The sequence below is a fragment of the Eleginops maclovinus genome, chromosome 1 (assembly GCF_036324505.1).
Source record: "Eleginops maclovinus isolate JMC-PN-2008 ecotype Puerto Natales chromosome 1, JC_Emac_rtc_rv5, whole genome shotgun sequence".
Classification (NCBI taxonomy): domain Eukaryota; kingdom Metazoa; phylum Chordata; class Actinopteri; order Perciformes; family Eleginopidae; genus Eleginops; species Eleginops maclovinus.
Window position 1 is genome coordinate 2,834,099 of NC_086349.1, and position 21,679 is coordinate 2,855,777.

Here is a 21,679-nt window from a genome sequence, read left to right on the forward strand (position 1 = left end):
AATACTACGAGCCTCCTCAGTGTGCTGTTAGAACTACGCATTTCCTTCATTAAAGTGTCCAATGCTTCTTTATTTTATACGGAATATCTAAGAAATGTGCACCAAAATATGCACAGTGGAGCTAAAGCCTATTAAATAGACTACTTCCAGTCTTTTTCACAACTTCTTTCCAAAGTATGAAACCCATACAGTGGTGTAAAGTAACTGAGTACTCAAGTAGGCCTACTATACTCGTATACTAAGTACAATTTTGAGGGTACTTGTTATTTACTTGAGTATTTCCATTTAATGCTAATTTGTACTGCACAATTCCGAGGTATGGTGTACATTGACTCCTATATTTATTTAACACCTTTACTTTACCGATTTGGATTAATGATGTGAAATAAAATTAACACTTAAATTACATCTGGAGTAACATTCACATGCTTCCCGGCAGTAAATAAAGTATTTATTTATATCAATATTTCTAATTAAAATATATAGTATATTATTCCGAAATTGGCCAATCTGCAAAATAAGCACTTTTACTTTTGATGTTTTAAGTATATTTGATTCTTACACTTTTGTACTTTTACTTGAGTAATATTTTGGATGCAGGACTTTTACTTGTACTTGCACTTTTAAGTACAACTTCTGAGTACTTCTTCCAGCTGGACCCATGTCAATAATACAAGAAAGGATGGCTGTGTTCCATTTTAGCTGCTTGACTCCTGATAATGTTCGCTAGCACACTGAGAAACTCTCATAAACACTTGAATCTAATAAAGTTAATTGTATTACTAGTACATGCTCGCTTCTTTGAAAGGTGAAAAAGGCCTGACAGCTTTTCATCAGATTTAAGGTTTATGTTTATGATACATATTATATTAAAAGCACACATTTATAATCCCCCAAAACAGCCCTCTTGGAAGGTCCTGTGGTAGATAAGTCTTGACAAAGGGCCATCTACAGTGCCCTACTTTTAGGGAAAGCTAATATAGTGCCATCTACAGGGGCCTTCCAGTGCAACACACCCAGCTCATAGGCTTTTCTAAGATTTGAGGAAATTCACGCATAGTCCCAGACCTCTGTATGTGGTTGGGATAAACCTTTGGTATTATTAATTTTTATTAGACATCTCTATTTTTAAAATCTTTTTCATACTGTTGATACACTCTTGTTGACTGTTTTAGCTGTTGAAAAGCCACGTTTTAATGTTAATAATGTTTATAAAATAATATAAACGGTACAAATGAATGATTGATCTCTATTTCATATTTCACGTTTTTATGATGCAAAACCAGCAACTGACTTTAAATGGAAGTATTATGATAAAAGCAGCAGCTGAAAATTATGTAATATTGCTGAAATCGGTATCACCCCCCCCCCCCCCCCCCACATAGTTTAATTTTTTGTTTTTGTTTTGAAAAACACCAGTTCAAGAATGAGATGGGAAATGACTCTATACTACAAAAACAAGAGAAAAGAAATATGACCATGTATAACACCTTAAAGACACATTTTGTACTGTATATATTTTTACACTACTGTCACTTTTTTTACCCTTGTGTTAGGATCTCTGGTATACAACGAGTGTACAAACATAACACATCTCTACTCCAACAAGTAGCAATACCAAAATAGATATTGATAAGGATTTGTTGAAAATTCCTGTCAATATATGCAGTTACTTCCTGAGGCATTTAGATGAAGACTCTTGGGTAACGAAGGTTGGTCTTAGTTATGTAATTCAATTTTATGGCTTCATAAAAAAGGAACGCCTGTTCAGTGCTCAGAATAAACAATGCAGTCTCCAGTCAGATTCCTTTTCCTGCAGCGGACTCTGGAGGAGGAAAGTCAGGCCTAATAAGGAGTTGGAGTTTTCCAGGAAGGGCGTTGACTGCAGACTGGTTCCAGACTTTACATTGTAATTCATACATTTTCCACTCAGTGGAAACTTCTGTAGATACACACTTAGATTACTGCCATGTTAACTCTGTGATCCACCACAGTTACTGCTGAGAACATGTAGATAGCAACACTGAAAGACTGAGAAATTACAGCTATTCACGCACTCCTACGAGAGCTTTTTTCAAATGTATAATTGTTCTGTTTAGCATGTCAGGATTTAGAATCTTAATATATTCCTTTATTTATTTAAATAGGCCCTATTCTGCTTTTTCTGGTTTTCCATTTCCACTTGTGCGTATGTAATTGGTCTGCAAAGGCAAAAATCCCTGTGCTCCCTCCAGAGCGAGTTGCTCTAAAGGTTTATTTCTAAAATAAAGGTTAAAGAAAGAAAGAAAGAAACAGCCATTTGAATGACAGAAAAATACTTAGACAACTTTATTGTGTATCAAAATACTGTCTTACAAACACTTTTAAAGCTTTTTTTTTTATTTACTATGACAAGATTCATTTTTTTGTTCTGAAAGATAGACTATGCACAAAGCGAGCTGGAAGGATAAAGGGGGGGATGGGAGTGGCGGCAGACAGGTGAGATTCTAAAACACTGAGCAGAAAACAAAGCCATATCTGTTCTCTTTTTATTTTTGGTCATCGTGTTTTCAGGACGTGACAAACCACAACATCATCCTCAGCCATTCTGTCCAACACGACCTTTAAAAATACTTCCCTTTTTAACCTTTTAATTGATTCCATACTTGAAGATGAACCACCACAAACGCATCATGTGGATCCTAATCTGAATCAGAGGCTTCCTGTGTCAAAAGCATTTTTAATGAACATGCAGATCACATGTGTCCCATTAAAACACACAAAAAGCACGTGACACAAACCACGAGTAAGCTTTAGTTAAATGAGTTCACATACATGTGGCCTTATCTTAAATTTTAGCAAGTTATTTCCTATTCTTATCCATATCACAACTTTGAGAACAGCAGTGCCTAAAACTGGATCACACTAGCAGCAGGTAAAACGACGGGGTTAGTAGAAGAGCATCATGAAAACCACATGCTGAAGTGGACCGGACCAGTGCTGAGCGTTTCATCTGACTTTTATATGGACAATTAAAGATCTTAGATCAAAGTGTGCCATCGTGTGTCAAATCTTACTTCTGACACACTGTGGGTCAGGTGCTCTCATTGTTCATATAAAAGGGAATCCATTATTAATGTGTGTAAGAGTAGCTCCTCCAGTGTAAACAGTAACCTTCCATCCAGCGCTGGGCTCACAATCTACTGCTGCTACACTACGCTAAGCTATTCTATCACTGAACACAATTCAGACTTATCTGCTAATGTCAACTTGTGTCCATGACTGAAAGTGTAAAAAATAAAACATAAAGGCACAATTGTATGGCTGACCATATTATAAAAAAAGGTGCATCTTTTTTTTAATCCCTCCCTAACTTTATTTAATGATGTGATTGGCAGAAGAACAAGAAATGACCATAAAGACAGAAATATGTGTCCATGCATTCATCTTTGGGAAATCCTGGACTGGGTTACAGTGATGATGAAAAAACTTGTGGAAAAACCGAGATCTGGCAGAGGGTAAACTGATGTGAGGGTTTATTTTGAAGATGGTTAAATTGTTATAAAATAAAGACACACAAGAAAACCAGAAATCTTAATTTGTAACATGGGAGGGACTTGTAAACACTTATCGGTTAGACTCTAGATAGAATTTCAGTTGTTTTAAACAGTGGTATACGTTTGTGATTTTTAGACAGTAATGTGGTAGGGGCTGCCGGGGATGTGATCGTCTCCCCACTTTACCACCAGGATGTACTCTCCCTTCTCCTTCAGCTGGTAGCTCACGTTATACATGCGGCTGCCCAAATGTTTCACTAGGATCTCCTCACATGGGACTTTGGGTCCGTCCACACCAACCAGGAGCATGTTACGCCCTGTGGATGGACACAGAAAAGAAAGAAGTTAATGTTAGTTTAGTATTGAGGAGTCCATGGCGACATATTGTGGCAGTCTGAACCGGAAGTTAGCATATTCCAGGTGCTAACTTTCGGCTCCCGTCACGAAACACAATCGGACTTTTCCATAGGATTTAGAAATGTTCAGGACATAGGGTCAGTTTATAAGACTTATTAACATGTTAAGTACGGCAGGATAATCTCCACATATTGACGCCACTTGAATGATTTTTAAAGAATTTTAAAAAATGTATATATATACACATTTATATAAATAAATATATCCCGAGCTTGTGTTAACCACGGAAGTGCTAAAATGTTAACTAATTTCCAAGTCTTACTACTCATTCCTTCACAACGCTATACTGTCGGAAAATAAATGAGACCACTGAAACCACTTCATACATTGTGTTAGCATGAGACTGTTCCCTTATATGGCATATGATTTGTGCCATAAGTCTTTTTTTGCTATTATCTCATGATAACTTTTCAGTCAGTTTAACAATTTATTTTCTTTGCACTAGACCTACGTATGGCAAGCCCTTTTAACATTTAATAGCTAGACTGGATATGTTTTGCAGATATCTGTAATTCAGTTTTGCCTAGTCAATCTTAACATTTCAGATATCCGCAACTACATTCTTCCTATCCATAATTGTCATTTCAGAAATCCACAAAGACATTCCTCCTAGGACAAATGACGTCACTTTTGCCATTCATGTGTATGGGGTTTCTCATTACAGATATCTACAACTCAGTTGCAGATATCCACAATGTGAATTACAGATATCTGCAACTGAATTGTAGATATCTGTAATTCCAGTTTGAGATATCTACAATTTGATTCTGACTGGTCATAATTCCATTTCACGATATCTTTAATTCACCTTAATTCAAGATATCTACATGTTCATTTTCAGATATCATAAATTAAGTTTTGACTACACGAAATGACGTAGATATCTTGAATGACAATTCCAACTATCCAAAATGTAATTACGACTAGTCAGAAAGACTTTGTTGATATCTACAATGTTAATTCCGGATAGTCAAATGTAGCTATTAAATGTTAAAAGGGCTTGCCATACCTACTGGATGTATTCCTTCAACAGGTAAGATGTGGTTTGCTTGTGTTTGTCCCCAAAACAATTCATAGTAAGCATTTACATTTTTAGGTTTTTGAGGTCATATCAACTTTTGAACATCAAAATCAACTCTAAGCTTATACCTCTTCACTTTTTTTTTTTTTATATCAAAGAATATAATTGACACTAATAATTGGAGTGCTGATAACTCAAGCCAGAGAAGTGTTTCAACATTTGAGACCCACTACATTGTCTGTGTGTAATGGCTCTTCTGCTTCTGCACTCAGGGGCACCAAGAAATAATTCTCCCCACTTAGCAAATTATCTGTATGAATACTACTATGTGCCCTTAATTCCCAGTCTGTGCTCAGGATTGAGACACAAACACTGTCCCAATAAATATTTCCGGGGAGGGGGAAAAGCATATTAAACCACTAGTTAACCTTACACACAGTCACACACACCTGCTTTGCTGCAGTCGACACTGAAGCTGTTTTTCTGGCCGACGTAGGCCTTTGTCAGGCCTGTGCCCTTGGCCACCACCTTGCTGGCGTCTGACTGGGTGGGGGCCCCCTGCTGAGAACAGCTGATGGCCCGGGTCACAGGGTCCACCATGACTGAAGAGGTTTCGTGCATGCTGTGACTGGACACAAGCTTGTTACCTGGAAGACAGAGAGGAGAGAGTAAGCTCATCGCTGGATATTTAAATTCCAATCTTTTTTAGAGTTTTTAAAATTCATTAATTTTCCGGAAAATCGAAAAGTCTTCTCACCGGTTATCTTGGCTTTGAATGGGCTCCCGCCGATGTGGTAAGGACCGCCGTATTTGATGGAAATGAGATAGTTGCCAGGGGCCATGGGGGTGTATGTGACCCTGTAGCCCTCGGGGCACTCCACACAGTCCATCTTCACCTTGGAGGGCCCATCGATAGTCACAGCCAGCGCTCCGGGGCCTGCCTTGCTTGTATTCACCACAAATTCACATGCACTTCCTGGAGACAGAGCAAGCGGGGTGGAGGTGACTATTGGGACCAACAGGTGATTTAGTGTTGTGATGTGTAGCAAGGGGCAGTGTGTTACCTGTGGTGCCTCGCTCCAGTCCTGCTCCGTAAGCCGAGACCATGCCAGGGTCTCCGGCCTGGCCTGTCTCTCCTACCCGGATCTTAAACGGACTGCCGGGGATGTGACTGCCGTTGAACTTCACATCAATTAGATAGAGGCCATTCTCTCTGGGGATGAAGCGGACTGCGTACTTGTCTAGAGGAGAGAGGTAAGACACATGATATTCTACCTGAAATGTGCCTTAATAATAATAATGATAATAATAATAATAATAATAATAATAATAATAATAATAATAACAACAACACTTCTATATAGCACCTTTTATGCAAGATGCGCAGGACATTATACATGTAAAAAATAACAATGAGTAAAAATAAAGAGTAAGAAACATATTGAATACAAGTTGTACAAACAAAACAGAAACAGTTAGATCCAAAACTGTAAAACAATAAAACTTTTTTTTAAAAAACAACTAAAAATGACAAAAATGACCCCAAATGAAAAGCCAAATTAAAACGCAAATGGGAGTTTGCAGTTCTAAGATCAAAGGCGTTTTATTTTAAAATACTTCTAAAAGAAAGGCATTGGAAGACCTGAGTATCCTTTTAGGGTTCTAAAATGAAAGGCAGTCACTGATGTAGGGGCCATGTCAGTGTGAGGCCCTGCAGGTGTTCAGGTGGGTCCCTGCGGTTACCTTGGTCGATCTCAGTGACGCAGCATTCCTCCAGAGCTCCAGACGGGCTGTGGACCTTGGCATCGATCACACCCTTCGCCCCGTTCAGGCTGACGGCAAACGATGCTGGCTGGTTCACCTTCAGACCCGACTCCTGCTCGACAACACAGACTCACACACTCAGCGCTGCTTCACCACAACCAGATCCTGCTGCACCCAATACTCAGTACGCTGTTACTGAATATGGTCTCCATGCATGATCACCCACATTATCATATTCATAACACTTTTTCTATTGTTGACCTTACCTGGAGGTTGCTAACAGGGCTAAAGAGGAGGGCTGTGCAGAGACAGACAGCAGGTGTGTGTGTGTGTGTGTGTGTGTGTGTGTGTGTGTGTGTGTGTGTGTGTGTGTGTGTGTGTGTGTGTGTGTGTGTGTGTGTGTGTGTGTGTGTGTGTGTTTGTGTCAGGCAGAAGAGAACAGAGAAAGAAATTTGTTTTTTTGTGAGAACGAGCCAATTTGGGAGACCATTTAGGAGTTTCTGTATATGTAAGGCTGGGAAATAATGAATACATTTATTATAACTTAATAATTATTCATATTCAATATGATACCTAATAAAGCCCTCTTAAGCTCATTCTAAGTCAAATGTTATCTCTGATGTAAAATATTTTAGGAAAAATATATTTGAGATTTTGTTTTTAGATTTCTCATTTTAGAGTTCATTGCTTGTTTATTAGGCTTTATCTTGTGGTTATTTCATATAAGCTATTTTCTATTAAATTAGCAAAATACCTATATGGAGATATAAAATGATTAATTTATGATGGAATATTTAGGCCACATCACCCAACTCTATCAATATTTGCATGCAGGTGAAGATAAGTGTTCATTTCTTACTGTCAGTGTTGTACATTACGTACATACATCAAAACCATTTCCCAAAAAGAAAATAGAAAAAAGTTATGCACAAGAAAAATATATAGATCATACTTTATGGTTCCACAGAAGGATATGTACTGTATTAGTAGGAACGGAAGGAGAGGAAAGTAGCCCATGTGAGACCTCTTTAACCCTTTAGCTCCCTGTATCATCTCTAGAGGGGGAGGCTGTTGGCAGCCTTTAGAATGAGGCACGAGAAACACACACAGTCCTCTAGTTTCCCAGAAGCCCTCACACTGCCTCACAATGCAGCAGCAGCTCTTCTGCACCTTGGCCTGCTAACAGTCACTACTCTGCTAAACGCTTCCCTTAAACTATGACTCTTAACTTGTAAAATTGTTAGCAACTCCACACCATCAAAGTGTATACAACTCCTGTAATCTGATACAACTCAGAGGAAAACTAAAGGCTAGGATCTGCTGCTGCTGCATTGTAGTCAGTGCACTGCGGCCTGGTGTGTGTGCACACAGATGTGTGTGTGTCTCAGAGCCTCACCTGAAGACTGGCAACAGTGAGGCGCCGGGCATCGTCTGAAGGCGAGGCCACGGGGACGATGAAGGGGCTGTCGGGGATGTGCTCATCGTTGAAACGGATCGACACCTCGTAGTCTCCTGCAGGGGAGCAGATTCAAGTCAGAAAGTCAATAAACATAATAATGGATTAATCATTGAAGTCATTTGGCATGCAAAAATGTCTTTAACAAGACATTTAAAAACATAACCATGGACATTTCTCACTTTTTCTTGACATTTTAAAGACCAAACAATGAATCACTTTATCAAAAAGAAGCAGCAGATAATGGATCGGAAAATAATTGTCAGTTGCAGCACTCGAAAACACAAAACCTGTGGGAGGCCTCGACATTTTTTCATAAAAACATTTATCCAAAAAAAGAAGAAAAAGAGTATAACTATCAGAGGCTTAGGGAAAAAGCAGCACTGAATGAGATAAATGTATTAAGTGTATATTTGTAATGCTGCACATGCTTTATTATCATCCAGGCGTAACCCTGTCCCGACTCTCCTCACCAGGCTCCTGCACGATGTAGGACACTCCACTGGAGCCGTCCTTGCGGTCCTCGAAGGCGATTTCAGCCTTGCTTGGCCCTTCCACAGCAATACTGAGGCCCCCAGCACCAGCCTCCCTCGTCCAGATGCTGAACTCCGCTGCACACATCACAGGGGCCAAAGCAGAGTCAGTTACACTGTGTAAAACCACACACACACACACACACACACACACACACACCTGGTACTCCAGCTTCTGCTCTCTCCAGCCCGGGCCCTCCAGCGCGGACCTTGTGAGCCCCACCCTCTCCCAGGGGCCCAACGGTGAACTGGAACGGACTTCCAGGTACGTGCGCGCCGTTGTATTTCACACACACGGTGTGCACGCCGGTCTCGGTGGGGACGAAGCGGATGCAGTAGGTGTTGTTCTCTCCCTCCATGATGTCAGCCTTGTGCACCTGTCCAGAGGGGCTGGTGACCTGCGCTGTCATGTCCGCTATGCTGATCTCTGAGGACACACACACACACACACACACACACACACACACACACACACACACACACACACACACACACACACACACACACACACACACACACACACACACACACACACACACACACACACACACACACACACACACACACACACACACACACACACACACACACACACACACACACACACACACACACACACACACACACACACACACACACACACACACACACACACACACACACACACACACACACACACACACACACACACACACACACACACACACACACACACACACACACACACACACACACACACACACACACACACACACACACACACACACACACACACACACACACACACACACACACACACACACACACACACACACACACACACACACACACACACACACACACACACACACACACACACACACACACACACACACACACACACACAGAGAATATTATGTGTTGGAAGATGAGACGTCCTTGTCTGAGCCAGATTTAAATTAAAAGGATTGGAATTGTTCAAAAGAAAATTCTCTCTAGAGATGGTCAAAGTTTGTAATGCAAAAAGAGCTTTATTCTTCTCCACCTTATTCTACAGAAGTGCATGCCCCGTCAATGCACCATCATGGAAACCCACCTTTTCGTGTGGGCGATGAATATGACGTCAGAATTTTGTCAGACTGATGACGACATGAGGTCTATCCATCTCTTCTTATGCATATTTCTACACCATACTACTCTGCTGTGTATATATGTTATTAGGTTTTATCATGCACTTTTCTTCTAGGACAGGATTGTTTTTGATGTTTATGTTTAGATTTTTTTTTTAAAGAGCTGAACGGAAGAATTTCTGAAGTCCCTTCTCTACACACATAGACATTGTCCTTGCCTTATTTAGCGGACATTTTTTTGCAGCTAGGGCAGGCACAGTACATATCTTAACTTTGCTTTTTTTTTGGTGAATACTTTTGATTTTATAATATAAAGCAGTTCTTTAGGGAAGGCACATCACAAAAAAAGGAGTGTAACAAATCACCTTATCAGGGAACAGTGTCTGCAGTCAGAGGCTGTTAAATGATCAGACTGATTGACTGTGGCTTAGCTCAGATTGATAGCACTGTTATCTACATCCAGCAGCAGATAGTCCAAATATAATAACACCCACCTACCAGCCCGACTAAATACATTTAAAGCTAATGGTGTATATATGTAAAGGATTATTTGTGACTGTTGTGCGGTTGGATTGAACTGAGGTCGTATGGTGGTGAATACTTCTCCATCGTCATTGCGTTAGCTACAGTAGATGTCGGTTCCTTAGAAATCTTTGTAAAATGAGCTAAAGTCACTCACCGTAAGTAACTGGTGACACAAGACCGAGCAAGACCCCGGTGTGTATCAAATTGAGGAAGGGTGTGTTTTTCTTACTTAATGTGTAAGAGGAAGAATTTGTCCTTTTTACAAAAGGGACCTTTCTTTAAGTTCATGTAGAACATTGCACATGCTCAAATTCAGTAACATCAGTGTTAAATAATCACTTTTGTGGAAGTTGCACATCCATCTGTGTGTAACTGCAGAGTTAAATTCAGTTGCCATGGCCACAGAGATTATGATTCATACCTGGGATCTTGAGGCTGAGGTCACACTGGCTGCCCACGTTGGCGACAGAAGCCGCTCTCCTCTTCCTGGTGATGCTTTCCTTCATCCTGCCCTCCCCTGTCACCTTCACAGTGAAGGCACTCCCTGTACACACACACATGATAAAAGATGTTGTTAGGTCATTCAGTTCCACTCTGCTCTGCAGTCTCTACTGTGTTTGAGGTGAGCACCTGGCACATGTTGGTCAGCGAACTTGATGTTGATGATGTAGTTTCCTGGCTCAGTGGGGCAGTAGGTGACCTTACAGGTGCCGTCCTCCTGGTCCTCTGTGTTGATGTCCACTTTACTGGGCCCCTCAATGGACAGGCTCAGGCCGCCATATCCTTGTATGGAAGAACAAGGAGAGCAGGAATCAGAAGTGGGACCAAGTCACACATTAGACGAGTCATTCTGGTCCAAAGTCAGGACACATACTCTGCTGTTACTCGCATGTATTGCAGACCTATTCATATTCATAACACGATTGAGGTGTTAACAGCGACCCTCAGGGACATTGTAGATTACAACATTTGAGTATAAGGGGACAGCAGGATGCAGAAAGTAAGACTTTGCCTCTAAAGCCCAGGTGGAGTCTAAAGTCATGAAACGTGTGACTCGAGTCCACACATCAACAATGAAATGCAACAAATAACCACACAGGGTATTTAATGAGTCCTGTACCTGCATCACGAGTGTCGATGATGAACTCTGCGGGCTCGAACGTCCTGGCCTCGCTGAGGCCCTGTCCACTCACACGCACACGGCTAGCGTCGCCGATCTCTGATTGTTTGATCATGACAGCGATGGGGCTGCTGGGAATATGACGACCGTTCTTCTTGATGTTCACAAAGTGCTCCCCGATCTCCTTTGGAACAAATGAGATGCCTGTGCAGAAGAACAACAGTGGGGGGTTAGGAAGATGACACAGTTATCTTTCCGGTTCATTCCTCCTCCAAACACCCCACACTCACCAACGTGTCCGTTACGCAGCATCTTCAGCAGGCAGGGCTCCTCGCGGCCTGAAGGTGTGGTCAGGGAGGCGGTGAGCTGGCTCAGGTCGAACTCTCCGATGTCCAGAGGGATGTCTGCAGCTGAGCCCACAGCCAGATGGGACATCCTCATGGAGTCATCGCCTGAGGACACAGCATGACGGAAACACTCAGAGGAGAGGACATCTGTTCTGTCACGCTCTCTGGCATGTACCGTCAACAACTCATCTACAGTAAACTCACAGCTCATTGAACTTTTCTTGACTCAGGGATTGCCGAGTGATCATCATCATGTTTTTACCTTTGCACTCTCTTCCTTTCCCAAATGACTTACTTTTTTATTCATAACAGCTATTTTGACTTGTTTCGAGAACAGCATTCCAGAATTGTTGACTTTAAAGGGGGCGTGACAGCATTTACATTATTGTAATTAGCAGGGTGTCGTGGGGGGGGATCATGTGTTCAGCCGTGTACGAGTCCATGTGTCTGCCTGCAACCAATCCGGCATACTGCTCAAACCAGTAACCCAGTAAACCTATTTTATTGACTGTTTTACACCGGCATTACCTGATGATTCCTGCACGAATCAGTGATCAAGGAACATTTTGCGAGATTCAAATCTAGTTACGTGAGAGTTTAACAAATCAAACTTCCTTTTAATTCTACATTTTTCCTCCTGCCTATGACCAGAAGCTGTGGAACAATAGGGAAAGTTAGTTCTTCTTCTGGGTTTCCATGGGACCAGGGATTAACACTGTGTGAAAATGTGAACAATGTAATAATCTATGCGTTGCCAGTTCTAAAGGAGCATTCAAGAACGGATGGCCTCACCAGTAATCCTGGCAGAGAAAGGGCTGCCGGGGATGTGCTTGTCGTTGTATTTGACCAGGATGCTGTAGTCTCCGGGCAGGACGGGCAGGTAGGACACGGTGCAGGTCCCGTCCTGGTTGTCAAGACAGCTGATGTCTGCCTTGGACGGACCCTCGATTGCCAGAGACAGACCACCTGCATAGACATGATATGAAGAGGGATTTTTGTGATTAAATGTCTCTTCACTACTACTTTGTAATTATACAATGGTAATCCGCTCTTAAATCTTTTGTGGGGTTATTTGTAAATTAGAGCATAAGTTTGAGCAAGTTCAAATAAATAAAATAAAATACAATTGCTGGTACATCATGACTGCTCACACTATTAAAAATGCATACCGCCATATAGAGAGGAGCAACATCTCTTTACTTGTTACAACTTTATTACAACTGTATTTTTATTTTATACGTATACGCTTGCCTCTTTTTTTTTTATATATCTAAGGCTAGTCATTTTATTTTTGCCTTTTACCTGCACTGTCGCTTTGCTGTTGTAAAAGGTGTAAATTTCCCAGCTGTAGGATAAATAAATTATTTCTGATGGTGTTGCTACATACCCTCTCCTGCATCTTTGGTGTTCACAGTGAAGACAGCAGGCTTGTTGACGGTCCCGTGGATGAGGCCTGGGCCGTAGGCACTGACGTTACCGCTGTTCATGTAGTCGACATAGAACTGTAAGGGACTTCCTGTGAATGGCAGCCAAGAGGAGAAGAAGAATTTCTCACGCACCGTTCAGGTTACACATTTCTGTTGTTGTATTGCAAACATGTGTGAAGTCAGTCGTACCGGGGATGTGGATGCCGTCATATTTGATGTCCATCTCGTGCAGCCCGGCCTCAGTGGGAGCGTATTTGACGGTAACAGTGCCGTCCTTGTTGTCTGTGATGTCAGGCTTGGCCACCTTACCTGATGGCATCCGCACCTCGCCTTAAACAGAGAACAGAAATGTGTAGTGAGATGAGAGAAACCTTTTTTGCCTTTTCAGACCATTAACATGCAGAAAAACCTATATTACGCACTACAGGTAAGGAAAAACCCTGAAAAGCATAATATCAATCAATCATTTTATTTTTTTTGGTCCAATCAGTTTAACGTTAGATTAGTTTCAGGTTGTTTGGTTAGTGTTTTTTAGTTTATAAATGTTTGTGTACAACACATGAAGTCTCTCCCACTCTAGATGTGTTAGTGATACATATTTTAATACTTTCTTTAAGTGTCTGTGTCCCTATTCTACAGGTTCACATAGCTTATCGGGAAGTCCCATTTCACATATGTAAATGACGTCTTATGATATTATTTTTTGTGTTTGTTTTGAAGTGAATTCCATTACCTGTGATCTCTCCCTTCTGGATGGTGAATGGGATGACCAGGTCGAATGGTCTCAGCCCAGCCACGTCCAGACCGTTCATTCCCATAGGTCTGTCTGTTGCCTGGGAGACAGAGGGCATGGGTCAGAGATGGTTACAGTGGCAGCATACGTCACAGAAACAATGAACACAGCGCAGGACAGAGGGACAAAGTTTCCAAACACCAACAGAGAGAATGGGATGAGACAATCATGAGATGGAATGACTGATCATGGTCAGGATGATGACACCGACACACACTGCGAGAGAGAATGATGAGGACAAAAACACTGGTAGGTCAGGGGACCATGACAAAGCACACTTAGCCATTTTGTCAAATGTGGAGCAGCTGACAAGCCCACATTGATCATTTTCAAAATGGCTTTTGTCTCCTAAGTGTTGACATGGAGCACTGCTGAACAGATGGATGCACAATGGATGATGGAAAATATTCTATTTCCAGATTGCATGGGAAAAATGTCCCAAGTTGCTGAATAAACTTGATTTGGAGATGCAAAATTATTGTTTTTTAATATTGTGCAGCTCTGTTGCACTGTCCATGTTGTTTAAGGAAACCTGTTTAGGAGGTAGGGAGAGAAATGAGAGAAAGTCCCCTCAGAGCAAAACACCTGCAATGAGAGACAGCAGACACTGACACAGGCTGATGAAAAGAGGTCATGTATGATGATGGGGAGGAGAGGAAGGAGGAGATGAAGGTAGAAGCTGAACAAAAAATGAGTTGAGAGGGGTGAGAGGCTGGAGGCAGAGGTTTAGGTACCCAGGGCTGTTGAGCGTAGTACTGGGGGATTTGGCTCTGTTGCATGAGCTGGTCTGATGGAGCTCCTTCCAGCGCCTGAGGGGGGTGGGAGGTGGTGAGGGGGGGAGGTAGGGGTTGTGGAGAGGGTCAAAAAGATGGAAGGGATTGGAGGGGAATAAAACAGTCAGAATGATTTAGAAAATGTTGCAACCGGGAGCCAATCACGGAGCTTCTGTAGGGAGAGACAGCGTCAAGGAGCTTTGATCCATGCAGCATCCCTCACTCACACACTGACACTAAACATTGTATTGGGCAAATACATTTTTGGTTATGTCCGAGCTATGGAATATAAAATCATTAATCATAGCTCACTTCATTTTACCATTAGGGGTGCATGATAATTCAGCTTAAATAACATAACAACAATGTCAAATCATCCGTTATATTATTAGCACTCCCATGAGAGGAACAACATTTTTGGTTATCGTATCGGCTGAAAAAAAACCCAATACTGTGACATATTTATGCAATTATCAAAATAATTGATTAGATCATGCTTTACTCCAACAATGATCTACTTCTGTGGCCCTGTAACTTGCTTTTCATCAAACCCACATCAGATCAGAGTGTGAAGGTAGGAAAGGTTGAATGTGAATTATAGGGGGTAACTGAGGGTGTGCCGCAGGGATCCATCCTGGGCCCTATCCTGTTCACTAATTTGATGCAAAACTCAACTTAAATTGAGACAGAGGGGAACAGGTAGTTCTATTTATGTTATTGACAGTGTTCTGTTTGTTCTTGATTTTCTTTTCTTTTCCACTAAACTGCTTAACAGAGAATTTGCTCAACCAACCTACCCTGTTAAATAAAAGCACATTTTCATACACTCACCGTGACTTGGAAGGGACTGTTAGGGATGTGCTCCCCTCCAAAGCGAACGCAGATGACATACTCGCCAGGCTGCGGTGCCGTGTAGAAGATGTCGAATGTACCGTCCTCATTTTCAACAACATCCACATCGAGCTCCGCCCCCTCAGGCGTGCACACGCTACATGTCACCTTCCCTTTCCCAGCAGCCTTGGCATCCACTGTAATGACTGTCTGTTCGCCAATTTGGATAGTTGGGCCAACACCAGCGCCTTATGAATTTAGAAGAATATTCAGATATACGTGTTAGGATTCATTTCATCTTATAGAGACGCAAGCAGGCGCACATTACCTCTCAACATTCAGCATGCACATTCCACAATCATGACACCAGGATGAGGTTGGATGAGATCTAGTCATGTTATTTCCATCTTCTGTATGTTGTTACCAATGACTTTTACGTTATTATCATACAGTTTCCCAAGTACAACTGAAAACTAGAATAGCCATTCCACCATGCCATCCTACCTACTCTGTTAGTCCATTAGTCTGTGCAATAAAACATGAGAGAGAAAAGAAAGAAACGGTTATGACAGTAAGTGGAAAATGAGATGGGAGGAAGGAAAGGTAGAGAGAGAAAGTAAGAAAGAGAATGGGATGTCTGGAAAGCTGGTGCCACTATCCTCCATGCCGAGAGAAAAGGTAGAGTAATTCCCCTACTTAACGAAGTCGTTCAGAAGGCTTACCTAAACCGTGACCGCCGATTGAGACTGATAATAGGAACGGTGAGAAGCAGGGGAGCGAGGAAAAAAAGGTGACAAATAAAAGACAGTCAGGTGGGGGTGGTGTGAGGCAATAATTGTGCTCCAAACACTTGAATGGAAACAAACGGTGATGGTGTGAAGCAGGGAGGGTGTGTGTGTGTGTGTGTGTGTGTGTGTATGTGTGTGTGTGTGTGTGTGTGTGTGTGTGCGCGCGCTCAGCAGGGACCTGGGTGATTGGGGGTGTAACTGAGGAGCACAGCGTGAGAAACACCACATATTGCACAAAAAAACGTGATACGAGTAGCAGGAACACCAAGAGATGAAATCCTAAAGGATCATTGACACTCTCACAGATAAGACTTTTCTATTACAATTGTTATGACCCTTATGTCAATAAACATCATTATAATACATAATAATTTGCTCACAGCACTGTATTATAGTTATAAGCAATCTGAAATATGCATAATGCTTCCTTGGAATAATTAAAACATTTTGCAAAGCAGTTTTAGATTGACTTAGGAGGTCAAATATTAAAATGCCTAAAATTTGTCAATGCTTCCTTTAAATAAAATGAAAAAGTGAGCAGCCTAAATACTGTAGCATTATGGTACTTGAACTTAAAAGCTATTTAAGTTGAGAAAAAATGTATTCTACGTATTGTTATAAAACATTATGAACATTAAAGAAAGCTTATAACTGATGTCTAGAAAGCTAGAGCGTTGTAATCTACTGAAGCTAGAGCTAGCCACCACTTAGCTTAGCATAACAACTGACAGAGGAAATAAAACCCATCCACCAGCACCTCTAAAGTTAATAACATATTTGATTGTTTAACCTATAAAAAAACTAAAATGTATACAGTTTAAATGAATGGCCTTACTTCACTGCTGATGCTAAGCTAACCATACCATGTCATCTGAGAGTTGATACTCTGCAAAGAAGTGAGTAAGTGCTTGTCCTAATATGTCAAACTGTCGATGGATTATATAAAAATAACAATTAAACAGTATGATTTCTTGTCTTCCTAATTATCTTTAAGAATAACCGGCTGCTCATTTGTGTTTTCTATTATCATCTTCAGAGCTGCTAGCTGCTTTACACCTCATTTCACAGTAAAGATCATCTTGCAACATTTACATTTGTGGGGACATACAATCCTGGTGAAATTCTGATCTGCATCTGAGAAATAACTGTAAAATAAATTTTCATACGGAGAAAAAATTAAGAGAAATTTCCAGAAACATCTGTTTAAGCAGCAGTCCTGAACATACCTGTGACAGTGCACTTGCTGGCGTCCCCGGTGGGCAGCGCCCTGATACGGTAGGGGGAGTATGGGATCTCATCCCCTCCGTACTTAATGAGGATGGTGTATCTGCCGGTCATGTCGGGCACATAGGACACCAGGTAGGTCCCGTCATGGTTGGCACGTATATTAGCCTTCTTAGGATTCCCCTCTGGATCCTGCAGGGGTTAAAGGGAACAAGGTTTGAAAACAACTACCAAAATAACTTGTTTGAATTCTTATTATCTGCATCAGATGGGTACACTCACAGTGATCGCCACTGCCAGCAATCCCTCGCCGGCATCTTTGGCATCAATGGTGAACTCAACGGGCAGAGAGGCGGGCACCCCGGTGGTGTTGAGGCCGGGACCACTGGCTCGCACCTTACTGGCATCGTGGGTGGGGAGCACCTTCACCTTGTAGGGGCTGATGGGGGAGAGAGGAGATGCTTAACGCATTTAACACAAACAGAAACCTTTCTTTTCCTTCTTTTTCCTTTACTCCACATTATTATATACAGTCAAGGTACAAGAAAACAAAGTTATTTCGAGCTGGCAGGTAGAACGCATTGCTTATTAAAGAATGACCCTCCCCTAAAAGGATTAGTACTCGGGTGTAATACAATCTTTGTTGTTCTTTGAATCTGTGTGTGTTACCTGCGTGGGATCTCCTCATCAGCGTATAACACATTGATGGAGTAGGGTCCTTCTCTAGTGGGAACATAGTTGACTGTGTGAGTCTGATCACCGTTATCCACCACCTCCACAGGCTCCACCACTCCTACACACAAAACATTGGGATAAAGTAAGTACACAACTCAACAAAATACATGATATAGGTCCTGTGTTTTTTTTATGATTTAAATCTGGAAATGTTTCATGAAGAGTAACATCAGAAGACACACTCACCTTTGGGGCCTTGCACACGGACCTGCATTGGGGCCACTCCAGCTTTGGAGGCGTCCACTGTGAATGCTTGAGGGACATTGGCTCTGACATTGTTCCCCAGGCCTGGACCCTGGCACTTCACCTTGGTGCTGTCCACTGTGTCACTGACTGGCACAGAGAATGGACTACCTGCATAGAGAAGACCTCAGGAAAGTCAGAATCAAATATTCTGCTCAAGCAGTCTAGTAAGCTGACATGTTTTATGAAGTTTTTCCTTTGTTAAGACGCTGAAAGTTGGTGGTTTGTAGTTGTACGAGATAAAGTACGTCGATAATTTTGCCACTGGTGAAATCTGAAGCTTTTACAGTAAAAAAGGTGGTTGCTAACAAGTTTCTAAATTAGACTCCAGTGATTCAAGGAGGTTATTAAGGACATTTATTTTAGAGGTGGCATAGTTGAAGTCATGCAATCTTGGTTTGTTTAAAGTTTAACTAAGATTATCTTGTTAAACAACACTTGTAAGTATAATTTAAAAGATTGGCACAGCTCATCTTCTTTAATAATCCAAAATCTAATCCCAATGGCTGTGTTACCGAGGGAACCAGAGTGACGCTCACTTCTGGGTTGGCCTAGAAAATAAGTCATGCGTGCAGCACTATATGAATGAGGTGAGATCAAGTATGCTGAACCGGCATTAGAACCATCCCACAGAAGTAGTGAGTGATAACTGTATACCTCTCCCCTCATGAGAATAAGAAACCAACGCTTTGATGTGGATGAAACCTTCAAATAATTAATATAGAAACCAGCTGTACCTTTGATGGGCTGTCCTCCATATGTGATGTTGAGGTTGTATGTGCCGGTCTCATATGGGATGTACTCCACGCTGCAGCTGCCATCCTTGTTATCAGTGCAGGACATTTTGGCCTCTGAAGGACCCTCCACTGCAAGACCCAGACCCCCAGTGCCTGCTCCTCTGCAAAGGGAACACTGGACATTAAAACCAAAAGCAGGAAACACTTCCACATTCCACTTTAAACTCTTCCAAATCCATACTCTGTAAGACTATATGTTATTGATATAAATTATCTACAGCGTATATGGCTTACTGGCAGTGAATTTAGGGGGGTTACTTTGGTCGTTATTGCTTTCGTTTCTTTTTTTTTGTGTGTTTTTCGTTGTTTCTCTGTACATACAATCAGAGAAAACTATTGTCTCATTTGTCTTCAATTTGATTAAAGTTTACATTGCTTAATTTTAGCATGTTGTGATTGTTTACGCTCTTCATTAAGTTGTAGCTTAAACCTTGGCTATGCACTGTGAAACTTAATAAAAAATACTTTGATTGTAAACTCTTCCAAATAGAGAATTGTCTCACTCACCGGGTTTCCACTGTGAACTTGTTGGCCTTGTTGGTGATGCCTCCTTTCAGACCGGGACCGTGCACACGCACACGGGCTGGATCACAGCCTTCAGTGACAGCAACACGGAACGGACTCTTGGGCACCGGAGAGCCATCATAGCAAACCTCCACACTGTGTGGGCCTGAGGCATAAACACAGTCTGAGCTTTAAAAACTGTTCTGAGAAAAACAAAACGCTAGTGCCGCACTGTTTCTACAGCCTGAACTCACCCTCCTCATAGGGAGTGTACTCTACGTTGTAGGTTCCATCCCCGAGGTCGGCGATCAGGGCGTCTGTGCGGCTGCCGGACGGGTTGCTGATCAGAGTTTTGATGTGATCGCCTCCGGTCTGTGTGAGAGCACGAGCATCCACAGTGAAGTCTGTGGTCGCCTCCCGGAAAACTCCTGAAAACACATGAGAGAATGACAGTAAAGCTATGATCACATCTAGGGAGGCACAAACTCCAAAATCACACATCTGAGTTTTTCTTTTGCCAAATTAGAACTATGCACACTACACTCAACATTTTCACACAGGGTTATTTATATAAGAGCACTTTGACTGAATAAATGGAAGTGATGGCACAAATACTGGATTTCACAGTGACTTTGACAAAAAGAGACTGTCCTTCAATATGGATTGGTCACATCTGACAACAGAAAAAACTAATTGAAAAGGTTGACAAATAAAAAATGCACATTAATGCCTTCTTAACACATCAATACTATTTTAATCTAGAACATATCATGTGTAAAAAACATGCAATTGCATACATACAGAATATGCAAAAAAACAACCACAACATGATTGTTTAAAATTAAACATTCATATAGTGAACAAAACTCTTAATAAGAATATCTCATATCATCATTTTACCTTTGCCCTCCACTCCTGGTCCGAACACACGGACTCCGCTGGCATCGACGGCGGGCTCCACGGTGAGCCGGGCGGGGAAGTTTGGCACATCCTGGCCTCCGTAGCGGATGGTGAGGGTGTAGGAGCCGGGGTACAGAGGTATGTAGGTGATGGTGTATGTCCCGTCTCCGTTGTCCTGGATATGGACTTCCGCCTCGGTGCCGCTGTCCGAGATGATCTCGATGGTCAGCTCTGCCGGCCCGGCGTTGGTACAGTCCACCACAAACTCCCCTTTCTCCCCTACCTTGGCGCGCTCCAGGCCTGGACCAGAGCAGCGCACCTGAGAGCACAGAGAGAAGTTGTGTATCAGAAACAAATAACTTAAATCATGTTTTAGAAGAAATATGTAGTTTTCTATATACAATGTGAAATAACGTTTACTATTTTGGGGTTGTTAAAATAACTGAATGACAGAGTCACGAACATGAACATTACAATCATCCTACCATCCACAGCTAATAACTGAAATTAGAAAAAATCTTTAAAAAAGAATATAACAATAAAAGAAAAAAATTGTATTTGGTAAAAATAACATAAATTATGAATATATTATTTAAAATAAAAATATAACATATAAATATGTGTCTAAAAAATAAAAGTAGTCCGTGAGCAGTGATTCTTGGAAAAACAACTGTATTAGATATTAAAGAAAAATAACGGTAAGAGTCTACAGTGTGGAGTGTGTCAGAGTTATAGTAAAGTAATTACAGATAAGGTATGTATAAAATGTAGATATTTGAATACATAAAAGAAGTAATATATACCTGTAAGGAATGGAGCAAAAGTTAATTTACATG

General features: G+C 41.5%; 1 protein-coding gene across 3 annotated transcripts in view; it reads right to left on the reverse strand.

The window, feature by feature from the left end:
- Window positions 1-2,313: 2,313 nt before the first annotated feature.
- Window positions 2,314-21,679, reverse strand: part of flna (filamin A, alpha (actin binding protein 280)) — a 57,717-nt gene continuing 38,351 nt past the window's right edge. Inside the window, exons 23-49 of one of the 3 annotated variants that reach the window (XM_063878848.1) lie at window positions 20,844-21,162; window positions 20,198-20,371; window positions 19,947-20,109; window positions 19,380-19,540; window positions 18,586-18,753; window positions 18,334-18,457; window positions 17,947-18,103; window positions 17,667-17,856; window positions 16,375-16,398; window positions 15,653-15,900; window positions 14,783-14,857; window positions 13,989-14,088; window positions 13,445-13,585; window positions 13,216-13,344; window positions 12,621-12,794; window positions 11,772-11,933; window positions 11,482-11,685; window positions 10,992-11,144; window positions 10,783-10,905; window positions 8,888-9,154; window positions 8,668-8,805; window positions 8,135-8,250; window positions 6,718-6,850; window positions 6,039-6,215; window positions 5,732-5,950; window positions 5,424-5,621; window positions 2,314-3,853 (exon numbers count right to left, since the gene is read on the reverse strand). In XM_063878848.1, the coding sequence (XP_063734918.1) occupies window positions 3,669-3,853; window positions 5,424-5,621; window positions 5,732-5,950; window positions 6,039-6,215; window positions 6,718-6,850; window positions 8,135-8,250; window positions 8,668-8,805; window positions 8,888-9,154; window positions 10,783-10,905; window positions 10,992-11,144; window positions 11,482-11,685; window positions 11,772-11,933; window positions 12,621-12,794; window positions 13,216-13,344; window positions 13,445-13,585; window positions 13,989-14,088; window positions 14,783-14,857; window positions 15,653-15,900; window positions 16,375-16,398; window positions 17,667-17,856; window positions 17,947-18,103; window positions 18,334-18,457; window positions 18,586-18,753; window positions 19,380-19,540; window positions 19,947-20,109; window positions 20,198-20,371; window positions 20,844-21,162 (4,422 nt within the window). In that variant the 3' untranslated portion in view covers window positions 2,314-3,668. The remainder of the gene's footprint in view (window positions 3,854-5,423; window positions 5,622-5,731; window positions 5,951-6,038; window positions 6,216-6,717; window positions 6,851-8,134; window positions 8,251-8,667; window positions 8,806-8,887; window positions 9,155-10,782; window positions 10,906-10,991; window positions 11,145-11,481; window positions 11,686-11,771; window positions 11,934-12,620; window positions 12,795-13,215; window positions 13,345-13,444; window positions 13,586-13,988; window positions 14,089-14,782; window positions 14,858-15,652; window positions 15,901-16,374; window positions 16,399-17,666; window positions 17,857-17,946; window positions 18,104-18,333; window positions 18,458-18,585; window positions 18,754-19,379; window positions 19,541-19,946; window positions 20,110-20,197; window positions 20,372-20,843; window positions 21,163-21,679) is intronic. The other 2 variants (XM_063879020.1, XM_063878929.1) reach the window with 2 other exon arrangements.